The following is a 21134-nucleotide window of genomic DNA, read 5'->3' on the forward strand; positions in this document are numbered from 1 at the left end:
CGGAGGTTGCACACAGTTGTGTCACAGGTCAAGGACCCCATACAATGAAATGTACAAGTGGGGTCGTGTATGAGATCAGGTGCCCGGATTGTGGTGAAACGAAACATCAGTTTAAAGGTCATCTGGGGGAGCATATGAATGCAATAAAGACCACGGATTATGGGAAGTCTGCTGTGGCAGAACATTTTTGGAAGGAGCACCATCAAATCTCCCCAGACGAAGCTGTTATCGTCAACCGGACACACAGATTTTGGGACCGCAAATGGCTCAAGAGCTTGCGGATTTGCTCCTCTGAGAGCAATACCATTAATAGAGACAGGGGAATCCACACTCATCCCCTCTTCGAGGTGGTGGTTCTTGGATGGGATGAGCAGTTCCACTTGGCACGCTCCCGAGCCATTTCTGGTTCCAGGGCACATGGGGAGAATACTGCCCATGCTCCTGTAAAAACACATGCTGAGAACCATGAGCTTGCTGATATTTAAGGATGTGCCGTACAATAAACCTCACTGTTGAAAAAGGAGGCGGATGCCTCTGAAAGCTACGGTGTTTTAGTGCTTTTATCGGTTTTATTATCCTGTGTTTTATCTATATTGTTTTATTGTAATTAATTCACTGCAGTTTAAAATTTCATATTTTATTGTACAGACAGTTACCTTTTTATCAGCTTTATCCAGTGGAATATATCATTCTATTTATTTCATTTATTTACATTATTATTTTAATATAACACAGCACTATTTATTTATTTTTAATAACGGTTGGTGTAGGATTGTGCAGTTATTATGAATAAGCAATGTTTAGACTAGTAGGAATAATTACAAGCAACATGGTTCAATCACAAAAATTAATTTAAACCATTGGCCAAACCTATGTGGCATTGCAATAATGCAGACCACTAGATTGAACGTCATGATACAGAGATTTGAAATATCAATTGATGAACACCTTAGAAGATCGGCATAAAATAAGTATCTGTGGACTCATCGTCACCTGGAGAGGTTGAGGAACATAAATATATCCAATTTGAATAGTTTGAACTACTAAAAATCACAAAACTTCACAGAGCACGATATTCATGTTGCCTTTCACTACTTGGTCAGCGCCACCTATCCGACAGAAGGAAAGTGAAAATCTGAAATATACGGTGGAGAATAAGTTCCATTTTTCAATAGTTTAAAAGTTTTCTATAAGACACATTATGTCAAGGAGCTGGGCATATTCTCACTAATGCACACCATGTTCAAAAATTTCATTATTTCATACATGCTGAATGCATCGTGAATAGTCAACCTAATAGAAAAAGTTATCTGCGAAAATATCTAAACCACCCAAACACTTCCCTGTTCATTTCACAAATACATATGGTCTCATTCCCAATCTGAATAATGTCCATTTCCACTTACAGTCTGCCAAACCCCATGTACTTTTCTGACAGAATCCCAGTTATTGGTTAATTCAACCACTGCTCATCTCAGTTGTCCAAATTATTTGCTATACGATTCCTTTTGCTTCAAAGGTGGTACTTGTGCATATCTCTGTTCTAATATTCCCTGTCAGAGACTTAGTAATTTGGAATCTCCTCTTTTTGATCTTCTCTGGCTTAAAATCTCTCTACCACATTCTGTCAAATTCATCTGTTGCCTCTATCGTTCACCCAACTGACTAATCACTCTCTTTGAAACTTGCTTTCTCCAGTCCAACTTTTCTAACAGTGGGGTAATTTTCCTTGGTGATTTTAATGTTCACAACTCAACTCCAGCAGGCTTCCATTTGACAGATTTTTCATTTACCTACCAGAATACCAGATAATTCTAACCACGCAACACTTGATCTTTTTCTCACACACAAACCCTTCCAAGTACATAATTGAGGTGAGTGGTCGTCTTGACACCCCATATCACACCTTGGTGATGGTCTCTTCTCCAATGTAGCCTTTCTCTTGAGACCATTCTCAACTGCATGTTGTTTGACATTACAAGAATGCAAAATGGGATGATCTGCCTGATTTCTATTCAGCCTTTCCTTGGTTAGATTACTGTTTCAAACCTTCTTAATTGAATGTTTGCTTATACTTTGTCAGTGAAATTAATCTAGTAGGGATGAAATCTTTATTCCACACTCCACCTTAAAATCTTGTTCTTTATCAATACCTTGGTTTTCCAATAAATGTGCTAAGGCAGTTCAAGAGTGTTGTATATTGCAAATGGCTTACATCCAAATCTCCAGGTTTTCTGCCTACACCAAAGCTCACAACAATTGTAAAGCAGTTATTAATCAGTCCAAACTAAATTCTGGTCTATTGGCCACAACTTTTGCCCATCTCTCCTCCTCCTCCTCTGTTAAAACCCAATAGTTCTATTGTCATCTCGGCTAAATATAAAGCTGACCTGCTAACAATCTACTTTTCTTCTAACTCTTATATCAATGATCTCAGTAAAGAACCACCTACCATACCCAGTACATTCCAGTCAATGTCACTTGTAGTCTTCTGTCAAAAAGACAGAAGAAGAATTTTGAACAGTCTTGATGCCAAGAAAGCAGCACATCCTGATGGTATTTCTCCACTTATTCTCAAAACTATTTGTTTGTTTGTTCGGGGATTTATTAGGTGCATTGGCATCTGAGGCAACAGTGTGCCAATATTCTCAAAACCTGTGATCCTTAACATACTCCAAGTGTTTTCCCTTCTGCTTGGAAATTTGCTCATATCCAGCATGTTGCTAAACAAGGGTGACAAATCACTCCCTTTTAATTATCATCCATTACACTTACTTCAACTTTTTCCATAGTAATGAAGAAATCCTTTAACTGCCAACTCCTATACTATCTTGAACCTTCCATCTAATCAATGATCATCAATAGTATTCTGTCAGTGTTGATCTAATGGTAATATATTGGCTAATGTTACCATCTATGAACAAATTCAGTGGAAAAGTTTGGTAAAACTCAAATAGTTGCTTTTGACATTTCTAAGTCTTTTGTTCATGTTTGGAGAAAGGTCTCCATACATGAACAAAACGTGAACTTATGAAATGCCAATTGTTTTTTTGTAATTGAGTATCCAATTTCTTCTCCGACCACTTGTTGCAGTAAATAGTAGATGGCTCTGTCTTATAATTTTTCCAATAATGTTGCTGTTCTCTGATGGTCAGCTCTTTCACCCACTCTTTTTCTCTTGTATATTAATTCTTCTACTGACTAGAAATCCACTGCTTTGTTGATGATAGCACATTGCATTCCACCTTCCAGTTTGAGAAACCTTTCCCTGCACAAATAGCTTCATCTTCTCAAATATCTGCCACCAATTAATTATATCCACCTAAAAGCTACTATACTATACAGTGGAAATTATCTTAAAGGTAATCCCCACTATACAGTAGCTATGCTATGAAACTGGCGAATAATTTAAGCTCATTTATTCACAAGACTTCCAGAACTAGAAATGTTCCAAAGAAATGCAGATGGGCTTTATACTACTCTAAAAACATATCTAACTTATCTACACCCCCCTCACAAGAACTTACTAAACCACTGGTGAATAGTATTTCAATTCCCCTTTTTCCTTCCCTAATTCTATTTTTAAATTATTCGTACTGGAATACATTTTCTGACTCTAATACTTTTCATACAAACTTTTTAAAGTTGAATGTTTGCCGCATATTCTCTTAAGTCTTAATTTGAAATTGAGTATAAACGGAGGTAGCATCTCCTTAAAAAAAAAAAAAAAAAAAAAAAGCTTCCAACACTTCCTTAAATTTACATAAGCCTCAGAGTTCAACAAAATTAGGTCATAATTTATTCCAACTGCTCATAATCATTTGATTAAAAGAAAAAAATTTTATATCCAGTCCTTTTTTTTTTTTTTTTTGTTTTGTTTTTTTATGAAAACTTCAATATTAATAATACAATGTACAAACAGGAGAGATTCACCATCTCAAATTTGGATTTGTAAACGATTCGTCAATCATTTTTTGGAATTCCCTAGAAATAAAAAGAGGATATTTTGAGTCATTTAAACAGTCCCCCATATATGTACCACATTTGAGTCATATAAACTTCACCCCTGACTTCAATAGCAGAAAAAAAAAAGTGTTAGAACAAGAGGTTAACAGGGTGTGAGAAAAATTGCATACATGTGATTTCCTGGATTAGATCCTTGATAAGTAGGATATATTTGCCAGATATAGAAAGATGCTATGCTAAAAACTGCAGGTTATATATAGAAAGATGCTATGCTAAAAACTGTAGGTTATACAGTAAACCCTCAATTTAACACACTTCAGATTTAAAGGAAGAAAAAATTTCACTGGCACGAGAGTAATGCTATACAGCAATGGTAAATTATCTTCTACTGATTATGAACTGTGTTTTGGCCAATAAAGTAAAGTTAAATAAAAACATGTTTTTTATTGTTTAATTTTAGCCCAGTGTTTCTACTACATATACAGAGCAACTGTTTAATTTTTCGATTATGTGGGATATAAATGGCCTCAAAAGGTAACTTTCAATTTAATGCCTATTCAGCAATAATGGATGCTCCTTCCCCTATTTAGTCCATAAAATCATGGGCTTACTGTATTTCCTTGGAAATGTCCAGGAGTGGGGCATTCATAAGACTCATTTTACAAAATGTGATGTTGGATAAATTAGCCATGGAGCATGGATACCACACAAAACAGAATACATCGATGGGCCAAAACATTGTGACCACCTACCTAATATGATGTTGGTCCTCCACGTGCAGCCAAAACAGCTCGTACCCGGTGAGGCATGGATGCTACAAGATTTCTAAATGTGTTTTGTGGTATCTGGTACCAACACATAACCAGCATGTCCTTTAACTCCTGTAAGGTCCATGGTTGAGACTCTGCAGATCGGAGTTGCTGTTCCAACACAAACCACAGATGCTCGATGAGATTGATGTCTGGGGAATTTGGAGGCCAGGACCTGGAAGTCTTCCTCATGTTCCGAGAAGGAAGGACCTGGAAGTCTTCCTCATGTTCTGGCCAGTCTCGAACAATCCGAAATATGTGTCATGGCGCATTATCCTGCTGAAAGATGGCACTGCCAGAGGGGAACTCTGGTCTCTCTTTATGAGAGACCGTTACAATGAAAGGGTGTACCTGATCAGCAATGATGTTTAGGTAGGTGGTAGACTACAGAGTGCCCAGCACATGGATGACTGAACCCAGGGTATCCCAAGTAGAACATCGCCCAAAGCATGACACCATCGCCACTGGCTTGTTTTCATCCCACAGTGCATCCAGGCACCATCACCTACCCAGGTAAACAATGCACACGTACCCAGCCGTCCACATGGTGCAACAGGAAACATGATTTCTCAAACCAGATGACCTTCCAATCACTCAAGGCCCAGTTTCGATGTTTGCGTGCCCATTGTAGGCACTGTCGCCAGTGAACTATTGTTAGCATGGGCACTCGGAACAGCCTGCGGCTATGCAGCCCCATTTTCAGCAGGGTTCGATGTACTGTGTGTTGTGACACGTTACTCCTGTCACCAGCATTCCAATTACCAGCAAGTTGCGTCATAGTTACCCTTCTGTTGCCACGTGCCATCTGGGAGAGCTTTTGCTCACCTCGAGCATTGATGAGATGTGGTCATCCAACACCTCAAGCGGTTTGTGGGTTCCCCCTCCTCAGACCACTTTTGGTAGATACTAACCCACAGCTGACTATGAGCACTTCACAAGCCATGCCATTTCAGATATGTTCTGACGCAGTCATCTGGCCATTACAATTTGGCCTTTGTTAAACTCACTTAAGTCCGCTGCCTTTCCCATCTGAAGAACAAGGATAACACTGATTAACGGAGCTCAGTATCAGGTGTTTTTTATATCGTGTCCCGGCCAGTGCATGTGCTGTAGTTCACCTGCAGTTGCTTCGATTTGCATAAAAACTCACTGGTCATAATGTTTTGGCTCATCAGAGTATGAATATCAAAAAAAGAGCAGGTGGTATCACACCACCCATTTGTCAGTGATCGTCAACGAAAAAGATCACCAATAGTGCCAACGGTTGGAAGAGTTTGAGAAATGTGCCAGAAATGCAAAAAATATGGAACAACACAGATTCACACTATCTTTGAGTCTCTTACATCATGTCATGCCACATGATGGAAGGTCATTATGAATGAGAGAGGCAAGAGGCAAGAATGTCTGTTATTCAAGAAATTGTTGGACTACATTAATGACAATGCATGCATAGTTTTTTTTTTTTTTTTTGATTTGGTAGTTATTGGCGCATCGGCTTCTGTGGCCATATTGCACCTCCCAAGGTTTTTGCAGTACTTTGATCCAAGCCCGAGGCGGGAATCGAACCCGCGACCTTTGGGTTGCCGGGCAGGTACTTTACCCACTCGGCTAGCCCGGTCGGCTGCATGCATAGTTTAAAATGATTTCCATATGACATTGTGTAATTGCATGGTTAAACCAGCATCTTGTCAGTCAATGTATTTATGAAACCACCAAAACTTGATATTTTTATAGTTGAAAAAGACAGTATTCATTGTTTCCACACTATATTTTAGAATTTTGGTTGTAAATATATTTTATTTAATTTTACCCCTATGAATCTTATCAGTTTACAGTTTCTAGAATTTTTAATTTTAAATTATTTATACAGTTTATTATTTTAAACAATGTACAAGTAAATTATTTTAAACAATGTACAAGTAAATTATTTTAAACAATGTAAAAGCAATTGAGATATTAAAAATATCTCAATTGCTGCCTAGTTTGCGATCTGATAGAAATATCATCTATTTTGACCCCAGTCTCAGTGGGTTCTTTCTACAGAGACACTTTTAAAAATATTTTTAAAAAGGGGGCTGAATACTGATTTGCAAAAACTGATTGATTTGGAACTAACTGGCCATAAACAGACAATACAGGACTTATGTTACTTCAAGGTAATAAATAATATTAAAAAATAATTTCACATGCCAACAGTTCTGCAAAATTCCTATTTGAGTACTGGCCATTTGTTTTTCTCATATTGGCTATCTTTCGTACATTTCTAAAATTAAAGCATGCACACATGCACGTTTAAAAATTAGTGACTGGTGTAGACAATCAGCAAGCTTAAACAAAAAATTATTTTGGTAAACAAGCAGAGAAATATACCTAGCACTGAGTTCCAACATGCTTTTATGGTATTCATTCCTATTAACTTAGTGGTGCCACTTAAGCCCCTTATCAGTGTTAGTTACCAAAAGGCCAACAACCCACTTCCTACAAGTTCACTCTCTAAGAGAAATACCTTCTCTTCAATGCCACAATTCAATTTTAAGAAAACAAATTACATAATATTCTTCAACTTTTTTTTTTTTTTTTTTTTTTTTTGTGAAGTTGGTCCTGGAACAGAATTTTGCTGCTACTTCTATAGCAACCTGCTCTGTGTATGTGTATCCAGCAACGCTGGTCAATACGGTTTTGAGTGTAGTGTTAGGTTGTATTGTTCATATTCAGTGAGTGGCCTCAACAGTACGACCTGACACTGGCATCACAGAGACATGAAATACCTAAAACAAAAAGGGAAAAAAAAAAAAAAAAAAAAAACCAATGCCAACTTTCAGTGGACTTTATTTTAACCAACCTCATTGTAACATCAATGCCACTAATATTCCATCTTCTTTGTGTGCATGCTGAAAGAATCAAAGAATATTTAAATCTGGACCACTCAATAATGTAAATTAAAAGAATGAATATGTCCAAATCTTCTTTGGAATCAGTAAGACAATATATAATTACATACCTTCCCCAAGACTGGTCTTTAACATCAAATCTCAGAAGGTCATTCAACATATGCTTTCTGCAAAAATATGAAATTTGATATAAATTTTTCCAATTTTTATAATCACACAAATTTAAAATTAACAATCAAATAAATGAAAACTCACCCATTATCTCCTCCAAATACATAAATTGCATCTTTATAAGCAACAACAGTATGTTTACTTCGTCTGTAAGAAAAATAAAAGAATAAATCAGGTTCCTCTTTTCAATTCTTACTTTGCTCTTAATAAATTAAATTTTGAGAGATGCTTAACACTTCTGCTAGTTCTGTAAATCTAAATGATTTTGTTATACTGTTGAAATTCATTAAAATGTAGTTCACGTTTTTCAAATAACTGAATAAATTTACAGAAGATGTGAGTGAGTGTGTGTTTGTGTGTGTGTGTATTAATGAAAGTTGAAGGGAAAAGAAGAGATAAGGAAAAGGAGGAAGGGTATAGATACTGAAAAATTTTAATTTTCGTTTAATATTATATATTTAGAATTTAGTTTATATATATTGTGTGCACACACATACACACACACAGAGAGAGAGAGAGAGAGAGAGAGAGAGAGAGAGAGAGAGAGAGTTTGTTTAATGCATTTTAAAACCAACCAATAATAAATACACAAAAAATATAGTCTGTTCATACTACATGAGTTACACAGTATCAAAGGAACTCACAACATGAAGAATACAAAAACATTACCACATGTGGTATGCGTGGATTCAAACATGCCATGCAAGTAACTTTGTAGTAGAACACTGATAATAAACAAAGAAACAAATTTAAACAGCTCCAACTAAGCTCTATGTGCTTAAACACAAATATGCTTGAATGGCAAATTATAAAATGTACTTTTGAAAGGTGGAAAATGAAATACAGGCAGTTCTCGCTTTACAATTTTTTTTTTCCCAAGTATCAACAAAATCGAAAATATGAACATTAATTGCAAAAAATGAATGTTAAACATTCATAAATAATGTGCGTAGCTATACAATACAGTGCAGCCTGCTTTACGATATTAATCAGTTCCAGAGACACCATCGTATTGTTAAAATATTGTAATGTGAACCCAATAACACATTGTTTTTTGGTAATTTGTTTCAAGATCTCGGAAGTTGAAATTTTCGCTGTATAACTAAGCTATTTATCTCTCTAAAATGTTATTTTTAAGGTCACGAGTGTGACCTTAAGGCCATATAAAAGGTCGTGAGCGTGGTTTGTAAATTGTATTAGTTACCAATTCAATTCATTAAAATGCACTACACTTTCATCGTTATTATATATTCCATTATAAGAATCAATTTTGAACGGCTTTGTGATATTTTTCTAAAGCACATTTCTGGAGGTCACAACCATAAAATGATAAAAACAATTTGCACTTTCCAGTTTATTGGGCTTTTCTGTTACTGCAAGCAATTATAAACAGGTAGTAAACTTGATCGTCTTGCATTTGCAAAAATATCAATAGCTGGAATTGTGTGGGTTTTTACGTTATTATGGTGAAATGTGTTTCCCCAGTACTGAAATCTTCAATCGTATAAAAACAAAAATAAATTTTCAGAATCTTCTCTTCATTCCTTTTTTTAAGCTTTGTAAACTTGTTACTGTACACGAATCGTGTTAGTTGCAATTTGTGTGTGCTATTAAAAAATGCTGATGCATGCAATCGTGAAATTTATAATTAAAAGAGAACATTATCTTGGAAACAAATGCTTCTCGAAACACTGCTGAAGAAGATGACTCCATGTGCAACAAATCAACGAGTGCCGAGCCAATAATGAGTGATCAACGAGTATGCATTTAGTCGATGATGACAAAGAATAAACATTCTTTAACATTTGTAAGTCGTAAATAATTTCTCTATTAACATAATTTGCTTGATTTTACAGGCTACGTTTCATTTCTTTCGATAAATCAATTATTGTTTAAACATAAATTAATTTCATTGTTGAGAAGTAACCCCTATTTTTAACATTATGTCTATGGGAAATAAATTCCCACTTTACGAGTGCACGCTAGGAACAAATTAACTCTTAAAGTCGAGAACTACTTGTACACTCGTGAACAGAAGAGTAAGAAAAAAATACTTTCATAACTACATGCATAGCTTTCCAACTGTATTAAAACAAGCTTAATAAGACAATGCGTATTAAGAAATTTAGTAATGGTATTAACAGTAGCAAAATGAAGCACGGCAGGAAGCTTATGAGAAAAAATAAAGATGGCATCAGCAATTAGTTTAATTAACTCTTTTAAAGCAATTCAAATACACTTCAATTAGGTCACCATGCTTATGCCTAGTTTAAAGAGACTACAATTTCAAAAACCCCAGTCCTCATAAAAATGTCATTTGTGTCCCAACTAACCTTGTTGCTCTTCTTTACCCTTTTCTATGTTCCTTAAAAAATTAGGTTTCTATTTTTTTTTTTTGTTTTTTGTTTTGTTTTGGTTTTATTGGCGCATTAGCTATTAAGGCTATAATGCGTCAAGACCATGTCATTTATAAAAAATTTAAACTTTCAGTGACCTAATTATTTAGGTCACTATGTCAACAAGTTCAACTCAAAATATCCTCCACAAAAACAAACTCCATCCTACTAAAGGGACGCCTTGATCTTAGGCGGCCTCCGCAAATAAAAATTGGGCAGGAAACAATCAAATTCTCTAACCAACTGAAATACCTAGGCGTGATATTGGACCAAAACCTGTCATTTCAGGACCATCTGAAATATCTCCGTAAAAAAATAAGACGCTACGCAGCCATGGTTGCCAGGGTCACGCGTAAAGAATGGGGCTTGAAAAAGCGAGTCCTCAAACTGTTCTACAAAGCTATCTTCACTCCGATCGTCACCTACGCATCCGGTGCATGGTTTCAAAAAACTACAACAGCAGTAAACAGACGTATCACGGACCAAATTCACAGATCCATCCTCCTAACCATCACTCGCGCTTGCCACACGGTGAGCACCCACGCCCTGCAAGTGCTCGCAGGCACTCTCCCGCTGGACCTAGAAATCATACAACGCGGCCTACTATACTACCTAGACAAAGGCACCCCACAGACTTTTCTGGGGTTCACTATTGACCTAGCCAGCAACAGAAATGTGGAAAAGAAGAGGATACAAACTCACCTGCAGCAGGCATGGCAGGAAAGGTGGAGCAACTCTCAAAAGGGAGAGATCACAAAGAAATTTCTACCCAATATTGAACAAAACTACCCAACCTCACCCAACTGGTTCTCCCCAGGTCTACAAGCAACGTACCTCTTAACTGGACACGGAGCTATAAATGCCAAACTGTCTCTACTTGGGATTCAGGTTGATCCAACTTGCACTTGCGGGGGGCTGGAGAGCTGGCAGCACCTAATGTATGACTCCAGGCTCTATGAAGACCTACGTGGTGTTTTCATCACCAGAATCCACTACTTACCACAGGGACAAGAACATCACCTCCTAGACACGAAGGAGGAGTATCAAGCCTTCTCGGATTATGCACAGGCACTGTTCACGAGGAGGACGACGAGGAGAAACCAAATGGCCGCAGCCCACAACCCACTACCATTATAACCAAAGAACATCTGTTCTTCAGCTCACCGGGCTCCCTTGCCTGGTGCCTTTCCACCCCCTCCCCTGCGCCGGTGGTGGGACGGTCCCCACGGCGCCCCCTACTTTCTCCTGGTGAGGCATGGGCATGCCTCACTGACTTCTGGGGTTGCCTACTCTATCATCCCCATATTTCTGCCTTAACCCCCCCAGCCTTCAGTCTCCCACCCACTCTATCTTTATGCTAGTGAATGTCCCACACACAAAAACGTAATTATGTCAAAATTCCCATTCGCCCATTCTTTCGGCCTTTATTATGCAAGCATCATCCCCCTCACCTAACGATCATCAAACCGACGATGATGGATATATGTCTCTGTCTGTACATACATGAATATAAAAGAGCGCGCGCGTTTTTTTTTTTTTTTTTTTTTTTAGGTCCTAGCCTCTGAAATCTCAGGAAATTAGGTGGCAGGACCTGCCAGAGTGAAACTAAAACTACTGGGTTCCTGGTCTGCCTCCACGGGGCGAAGGTGGGGCAACGTTGGGCCTCAGCAGGGGTCCAGCGGCTAAACGACCAGATGAACAACGGTACACGACATCACACAGATACAAAGCCCACACACTTTTAAATCTCTGGCATTTCCCAGTGAACTGGTACACCCACAATGAAAGCAACACGGAGATGGGGGAAACCCCTGGTGCCGTCTGACACTAAATACACCTTACACCTTATGTCAACAAGTATAAGAGAAAGGTAAACTTTATAAACGAGTAAAAATATTTATTGATTTTAAAAATCTAAAAAAATAGCAGACACATTGTCATTGTCGGATAAAATCTGACTGAGTGTATAGGGCTCAGTCAGATGATTAAAAGCAGTGAAACGGATATTACTAAAATCTGGACAATCAATTAAAATGTGTCTTATAGTTAAAATTGTACCACAGGACACACACATAGGAGGGTCACCAGCCCTCAGCAAAAACGAATGAGTTAAATGACTGTGTCCTATGCGGGTCTGGGCAAGAACAACTTCCTCCTTACGATTCCTGCACAGAATAGACTGCCACGGTTCAATTACAGGCTTTATACAATATAGTTTATTTCCAGTCTGTTTATTCCACGAGTCCTGCCATTGGTAATGTATCTTTTGATGTATTATTTACCTGTAGTCTGTATAGGGGACTGACAGGCAGTGGTTGTTATTGGGAATTGCTGATTTGGCTGCGGCGTCAGCCAAATCATTTCCCCTAATCCCAATGTGGCTGGGAATCCAGCAGAAGTGGATATCATATTCACGTCCAAGGAGGAAGTGAATCTTCTGCTGAATACTAGACAGAACTGGATGAGGATTATACCTCACAGATATTAAAGCCTGTAACACACTGAGAGAATCGGAATATAAAATGAACCGTTGGTATTGGCATTCACTAATGTGATCCAAGGCTAACTCTATAGCATGCAGCTCTGCAGTAAATATACTGCATTCAGAGGGAATCTGCTCCGATGTAGTGCTGTCTGTAAAGACAGCAGCAGATCCCACATATGAGTCCAACTTCGAACCGTCTGTGTAGACTGGCGCGAAGTCGGAATGTTCAGCTCGGTGTGCTGAATAAAGCTGCAGGTAGACCGATGATGGAGTGTCCGACTTTCCCCAATTTCTAAGGGACAAATCGCATGCCGGGACACGAGCATGCCAGGGTGGAAAGGGTTGCTTTGGTGTTTGGGCAACCTTGTCTACCTTGATATTAAGTTCTTTGAGTAGCTCTTGGAGACGAATACCAAAAGGACGATTGGCAGTCTTACGGGTATTGTATAAATTTTCCCATCGTGGCTCAAAAACGGATGGCCACGTTGGATGGTCTGGCAGGGATTTCAGTTTTAAAGCGTACTTTAAAGACAACTGCTTACGTCAAAGCGATAACGGTGGTTCGTTTGCTTCGACGTATAAGCTCTGGACAGGAGATGTTCGAAATGCTCCAGTAGCAATACGTAGAGCCTGATGATGGACAGGGTCCAGCCACCAAAGGGCACTGTTTCTGGCTGAAGAATATACTTGGGACCCATAATCTAATTTGGATCGCACAAGTGCACGGTAAAGCCGTAGGAGGGTGCATCGGTCTGCACCCCAAGATAAAGAGCAGAGCGAGCGGAGCATATTGAGGCCTCTTGTACACTTTGTGCGGAGTTGACGAATATGATCCAAAAAGGTCAGTTTTTTATCAAATATGAGTCCCAAGAATTTTGTGTTCGCTGCTACTGGAATAGCATTTTATCCGAGCCTTAATTCAGGTTCAGGATGAAGATTACACTTGCGACAAAAGTGTACGCAAACGGTCTTCTCCGGCGAGAACCTGAAGCCATTAGCAAGTGCCCAGGAATTCAGACTATCAATGGCTTTCTGCAGTTGTCTTTCAATAACCCTCATGTTGCACGACTGACAAAAAATGCTAAAGTCATCAACATAGAGGGCACTGTTTACAGTTGGAGGAAGTTGTTCTGTGATGGAATTTATTTTTATGGCAAAAAGCGTGACACTTAATACTGATCCTTGTGGTACTCCCTCCTCTTGGCTAAAGGAGCGAGAGAGTGAGGATCCCACATGAACTTGGAACGATCGTTTGGCTAAAAAGTTTTGAATAAAAAAAGGGAGATGCCCTCTAAGGCCTAGGCTATGTAAATCTTTTAAAATGCCAAATCTCCAAGTTGTGTCATACGCTTTTTCTATGTCAAAGAACACCGACACCAAGTGTTTGCGTTTTAGGAAAGCATCCCGGATGGATGCTTCCAATCTAATAAGATGGTCCAAAGTGGACCGGTTCCTTCGGAAGCCGCACTGGATGCTGGAGAGAAGGTCATTTGATTCTAGATACCATATTAAACGAGAATTAACCATTCTCTCCAGGATTTTGCACAGACAGATAGTCAGAGCAATAGGACGGTAGTTGGTGGTGACTTTTGGATCCTTTCCTGGCTTAGGGAAGGCAAGAACGATTGCCTTTCGCCAGGAGTCTGGAAACTGCCCTTCAGTAAAGATTCTGTTATACAGAAGGAGCAGACAATCCATAGATTTTGGTGATAGATGTTTAATCATTTCATAATGGATGCCATCTGGTCCAACAGCACTTGCTTTGGAAAGAGCAAGGGCACTTTCCAGTTCCTGAATAGTGAAATCCCCATTGTAGGGATAAATGCTTTTAGATTTAAAGCTAAGTGCCTGTTTTTCGATTTTAAATTTCAGGCCCAGGAACTCTGGGGAATACGAAGATGTTGCAGAGATGTTAGAGAATGTTTCCCCAAGAGAATTATCTACTGCAGTTGGATCTGCAATAGCGCATCCATTATAATCTAGGATTGAAGAAGGGTGGGATGTATATTTTCCCTTCATTTTCCAGATTTTATCCCAGACTACCTTAGAGTTGGTAGACTGGTTAATAGATGATGTAAAACGGATCCATGATTCCTTTTGACTCTGACGGCGGATATATCGTGCTTTGGCTCGTGCACGTTTAAAGGCTATAAGGTTGGTCATGGTAGGATATCGGCGGAATATCCCCCACGCTTTGTTTTGAGCCTTTTTTGCTGCTGTGCATTGTGAATTCCACCAAGGTTTAGGAAATGGTGGAAAATGGGCAGATGTTTTTGGAACAGCATTCGCAGCTGCTTGGACAATATTTTCTGTGATGTACTTAACTGCATCGTTGATAGGCTCTTGACTGACTGTGCTAAGATCAAAATTTGCCTGATGTTGGAAGGCAGTCCAGTCAGCCTGATCTATCTTCCACCGTGGTAACCTAAAAGGAAGACATGGTCTCCCACTGCGTAACAAGGTTATCACGGGGAAGTGATCGCTTCAGTATGGATTCTCCTCCACTTCCCAAGTGAGTGAAGGGAGTAGAGAAGGGGAGCAGATAGAGAGATCAATGGCAGAAAAAGTACGGGTAGGCATGTGGAAGAAGGTGTTTGTTCCAGTATTTAGAAGGGAAAGGTCATTGTCATTTAGCATATGCTCTATGACTCGTCCCCTTCCATTGATGTTAGCACTACCCCACAGGGTGTTATGTCCATTCATATCCCCGAGAAGTAAGAAAGGGGGAGGCAACTGCGTTAGAAGATCATCAAGGTCTTCCTGGGAGATGTCATTCCCAGGTGGCAAATAGATAGAGCAGACGGTTAATAAAAATCCCACCGTAAGGCGAATTGCAACAGCTTCTATGCTAGTTGTAATTAGCAAGGGCTGCACTGGGGTCTGGTTACCCACAAGGATAGCCACTCCCCCACGTACAGCGCCATCCACAATGCTATCCTTACGAAAAACTGTGGTGTTATGCATCGTGGGATCGTCATTTGCCTTTAGATATGTCTCCTGCAAGCAAAAGCAAACTGGCTCGTGCTTTTGCAGGAGGGCCTTGATGTCATCAATATTTCGCCGGAATCCACGACAATTCCACTGTAGGAATTTAGCCATTATTTTGGCTTGGTGGGTCCATCAGGCGGCTTCCGAGGTGCTGAGGGCTTAGTTTTATCAGTCTTGGATTTATCTTTTTTGGGGAAGAATGGACACTATCCTGTGTCCATTTCTTCCTCCGCAAAGAGTTCCAAGACTGAATCTTCAGGTACCTCCTTCTGCTCGACATCCATCTTTTCTTGGGTACTAGGGGGGACTTCCCCTTTTTTATTCTTTTCTTTCATAGTTACCTTTGGAACTTGTGGAGCATTAGGAGGTACCGATATAGGAGTGGCAGCTGATTGGTCCTTCTGCGCAGGTTTTTGAGAACTTAAAAGGTAACGCGCGATGGGAGTGAAAGACTCCTTTGGAGGAATGGTCATGTCCGTCTGAGTTCCGACGGAACATCTCCCTGCTACCTTCTGGGCGTAGGTAGGTTTCTTGATATTCAGGGGTTTGACCGATTTCCTTGCCTCCTGGTATGATATATTTAGCTCTGCCTTCAGCCGTTGAATTTCTTTTTCTTCTTTCCACCTCTGGCTGCTCGTGAATAGGCCGGGTGTTCGCCTTCACAGTTAATACAGGTGGGTTTTGCGGCTGAACATGCTGTTGTTTCGTGATCCTTTGCACCGCATCGAGCGCATGTAAGGCCATTTGAGAATGTCCATACTTCTGGCATTTAAAACACCGTAAAGGGTTCGGAACGTATGGACGCACTAAACAGTTGATGTATCCAGCTTTAATCTCGTCAGGAGGTTTAGGAGAGTTAAAAGTCAGGATAACGCTCCTGGTTTTAACAATTTTTCCATCCCTTCGCGCAGTGATTCTCTTGACGGCAATGACTCCCTGTGGTTTTAATTCGGAGCAGATTTCCTCCTCGGTTACGTCGAGAAGGTCCCACTCCGAAATGACACCTCTCGATGAATTGAGTGTTCTGTGTGGTGTCACTGTTATAGGGATTCCTCCGATTGATGTTGTTTGGAGTAGATGTTCTGATTGCCTGTCATTTTTAGTTTCTATTAAAAGGTCTCCAGAACGAAGCCTTTTAACTGAATTGGGTGAACCTGCTAACCCATCTAACCCTTTTTGAATAAAAAAGGGCGACATTTTACCAATTGGTGTCTCATTGGTAGAATGCATGATTAAGAACCTTGGGACTGGCCCTGATGGTAATTCGGTTCGCTGCCTCTTTTTAGCAATAATGCTATCTGTTTCGCCGTCTAAATTTTCAGATAGGGACCGGGTTGGGGCCCCTGAAGAAATGAGTTTATCAGGATTCATGGAGTTTTTTTAATTGTTCAGTGCCCGGGCTCCCCACTCACCACGGAGCCCAAAGGGACGCCCACTACCCGGCATGCAATAAATGCGCTCGGGAGTGGGACGCCAGGGCTACCCAGACACTATACCCGCACCGCCGCCAGCCTGAATCCTGTCCCTCGGACCATGAGGGTAGGGGCGTGGCATTGACACGGTTGTCCCTCGCAGGCGAGCCTACTAGCCGATTGATCCTAGCCGGGCCTTCCAGGACCACCCGTCTTGTCGAAGCAGGGGCCAAAGTGGTGTATTGAAGCTGGGCCCCTCAACCACCAGGATCCCCCTTTCCGAATTTCCACGGGTTGCAGCGCACGGCAAACACGCCGGATTCCATTGATGTAAGCCTGGAACCTGGGCTGTGGGCGTTGGATCCCAGTGACGCTAGTCTAGAAGTTCAGCAGCGTCACTGGGAGGTCCCCTCACCACGTACAAGTGCCCACGTCGAGGGGTAGGTTTCTATACATGTATGCAGTATTCCACATATACCTAGCCATTGTTTTATACAAGCTGATGACCTCTTTGTTCCCGATGGAAAACTTCCTGTATATTTTTGAAAGAACCCCATGAGATGTCCTAACAGCCTCTGCAATGCCCAGAGAACTTCATGTCAAACTATACAATTACTCCAAAGTCTTTTTCATCCTCCACCAACCAGAGTGTGGTATTTACCCCTTCAGGTTGGTGGAGATGAAAAAGTATATTTGAGTATAAGTAATCCCATAATAACTGGCATGTTATTCTGAGTTTACTGATTGACACTTTTCAGCACATCTGAGGAATTGTTGGAATAGTGTACTTTGATTACGTGATTACCCACCCTACCAAAATTTGTTTCAACACAAAATTTAGACATTACACTTGATATGCCTTCAATGATACTGATAAATACTGAAAACAGTATGGGCAGCTAATGTTCTTTCAATTGAGTAATTTTCATCAGTCCTAAGTGCCTTATTTACTTTCAACAATTCCTCTTCCACTTTCCACTCAGTTATCATAAAATCATTTAACTCCCAGTCAGAATTTGGCATAAATTTAGTATCCCCATCTCTAAAAACTTCATACATAAACGTAGATGGAAAATTTTTATTCCGTTTGCCAGCAACCTAAACAGGTTCAACAGTAGTTATGCCATTCATGTCCATTACACCAGCAGTCCCCACCGGTGGTTCACAAAAGTATTCCAGGGGGTTAGCACTAAAAATTCTGTAATGGCGTCTGTTTAGATTTAAATAGGTATATTATTGTAAACTACAAAATATAACTAATAATAAACATTAAAGTAAAATAAAATTAAATAAAAAGTAAAAGAATTACCAAAGAAAGAAACCACACATCCCAAAATTCCTTATAATTGTTGTTGTTATTTGGTTTTTAGGAGCATTAGCAACTAAGGCCATATTGCTGCGGGGATATGCCGCGGTAATTTCCTGACCTTTCCGCATCCTCCGTATTTGGTGGTCACGGGCTCGAACCCCGGTCTGATCAAGAAGAGTGCTACGCACTGCTGCTCCTGCCCACCTGGATACGGAGGCACCGTCCTTATAATTAGCTTACTATCTTATAGTATATCATGTTAAATAAGCATGTTTTCCATACTAAATTTTTTTCATTCTCAAGGACTATTGTTATGTATATGTACTTTTTTTTTTTTTTTTTTTTTTAGAACCTATAGTACTTAATACCGTGCATGGGTTGAACGTTGAAAAGTTGAAAGAAGATACTTGTTGACATTAGACTTGTAATTTTCAGGAAATACATATGAAGGAAGGTTGTTCCAGAAAACAGAAGTTGAATGAATAAATGAGTAAGAAGATAAGTTGGTTCTGTGAGTTTCAACCTGGACAGGAAAAGGATGTTGACTGGTTGTGACACATGTTTGGACTTCTTTGAAAGAGAGAGCGGGGACTATAGAAGCCAATTCAGAAGAATAGTGCCCATACAAGTATCTATAGAAAAGAAATGCAGCAGAAACAGAAAATTGTGTCTATGAGACAGAGAGTGGAGAGACTCTGTTAGAGATGAGACATTAATTAACCTAAGTGCCCTCTTTTGAATGGAATCTAGAAGCCTGACAGAGGTTTTGGGGTTACCGCCCCCTTTGTGGGAATAATATTCCATGGTATGCCGTATTTGCGATTTCTACAGAGTCAACAACTGTTTGGAAGAAAAGTAATGCCAAGAACGGAAGAGAAAACCCAGTTTTTTAGATGCAGAGAACGCAATATTTGTAATGTGCTTTATGCCAAGAGAGATTAAAAAGTCAGGGTAATTCCCAATATCTTGCCTAGAAATCAGAGCATCATCGGAGATAAGCATAGGAGCAGAAGAATCTTTTTTGCGAGATATAAGACAGGTCTGAGTTTTAGAAGAATTGAAATTAAGTTATCTTTGCCCCACTGGAGATTAGCATTTAAGGATTTGGCAGTGGATACGCGAGAAGTTGAAGCTGTTTCAGCAGGGAAATGTTTCTCAAACTGGAAGATGAAATGCAATGTGCTATCATCAGCAAAACGATGGATAGGATTTCCGGTCAATGGAAGAAGGTCATTAATATACACAAGAGGAAAACAGTGGGAGAAAGAAGTGAATTGGGGAACACAAGCATTAATGGAGAAGTTAGAAGATAGAGAGTCATCTGCCATCACCCGCAGCTAGCAGTCACAGAGAAAACTGGATACCCAATTACAAAGAACAGTGGCAAACCAAAGGATGGAAACTTATTTAGAAGACTTTTATGCCAAACACAATCAAAAGCCTTTGAAAAGTCAAGAGCAATGGCCTGAGTTTCACCAAACTTTTCCATTAAATTTGTCCATAGATGGGTAACATACACTGCCCTACCATTAATATCTGGACACCAGGCTTTTGACAAAAAAAGAGCTTTTATTGTGTCATTAATATTTTGTGCTGAAACCTTTTGCTTTTATGACAGCCTTCAATCTTCGCGGCATACTCTCAACCAGCTTTTTATAAATGTCAGGTGATATGTTCCTCCACTCGGCCTTTAATGCAGCTACCATTTCGGCCTTGTTCTTTGGGTGATCTCAACGTGCACATACCTAATGATCCAATACATCCCAAAGTTGCTCGATATGGTACAGATCAAGACCCTGGGCTGGCCAATCAAAATTTTCCACACCCATTCCTCAAACCACTTTGTTATGACCCGAGCAGTTTGGCATGGTGCATTGTCTTGCTGATACAGGTATATACAGCCTTTCCCGAAGAATTGCCATAATGTTGGAAGTGCATAATTTTCCACAGCATTCGTGGTTTTGTAGATAACAAAATTACGACACTGCCTCCACCAAACTTCATTGTTGGGAGGATACAATCAGGAAGGAACTGCTCCCCTGGCATTCACCACACCCAGGAACTGCTATCAGACTGGTAGATTGCGAATCTCGACTCGTCTGTCTAGAACTGTTTTATACTGCTCTACCGTCCAGGATTCGCGCTCCTTACACCATGTTAATTGGCATCTAGCATTTGTTGAAGTTATCAATTCTATTGAACAATTGAGGTAATTCTGTTGAACGTGTCATCCTGCATGCCTACTTTAGCAATTGTCTGTTTGAAGTCCAGTGTGTGTGCATATTTAAAGCAGGTTCTGTGACGTGTTGCATGCATAGGGCCTGTTTTCCCATCCATGGAGGGGTGTCCGGATATTAATGGTAGAGCAGTGTAAGCCAGACTATCACCAGTGGAACAACACTGATGGAATCTATACTGGCAATCATTGATGATGAAAAATTTCCAGATAGTTTAGGAGTAGGCAGTTAATTGATTTCTCCATTACTTTAGAAAGGGTAGTAATCGCAATGGGATGATAATTGGATGGTAGGGATTTGTCACACTTTTTAGGAAATGGCTAGATATGAGCAAATTTCCAAGAAGAAGGAAAAATACCTTTGAAATAAGAAAGTTAAAAAAGATGACACAAGACAGGAGTAGGCTCAGGGGCACAGGTTTTGGGAACCTGGAGCTTTCTTATCATCAGATTCATCAAAATCTTTCTTAT

General features: G+C 39.8%; 1 protein-coding gene across 5 annotated transcripts in view; it reads right to left on the minus strand.

Moving 5' to 3' along the window:
* Lztr1 (Leucine zipper like transcription regulator 1) overlaps positions 1-21134 on the minus strand; it is a 609234-nt gene that overhangs the window by 466513 nt on the left and 121587 nt on the right. For all 5 annotated transcript variants that reach the window (XM_090374223.1, XM_090374222.1, XM_090374224.1 and 2 more), the window contains 2 exons: positions 7922-7984; positions 7777-7833 (listed from right to left, as the gene is read on the minus strand). In XM_090374223.1, coding sequence (XP_090230349.1) covers positions 7777-7833; positions 7922-7984 — 120 coding nt within the window. The remainder of the gene's footprint in view (positions 1-7776; positions 7834-7921; positions 7985-21134) is intronic.

The sequence above is a fragment of the Mastigoproctus giganteus genome, chromosome 5 (genome assembly GCF_048544385.1).
Source record: "Mastigoproctus giganteus isolate SK-2022 chromosome 5, ASM4854438v1, whole genome shotgun sequence".
In the NCBI taxonomy this organism is placed as follows: domain Eukaryota; kingdom Metazoa; phylum Arthropoda; class Arachnida; order Uropygi; family Thelyphonidae; genus Mastigoproctus; species Mastigoproctus giganteus.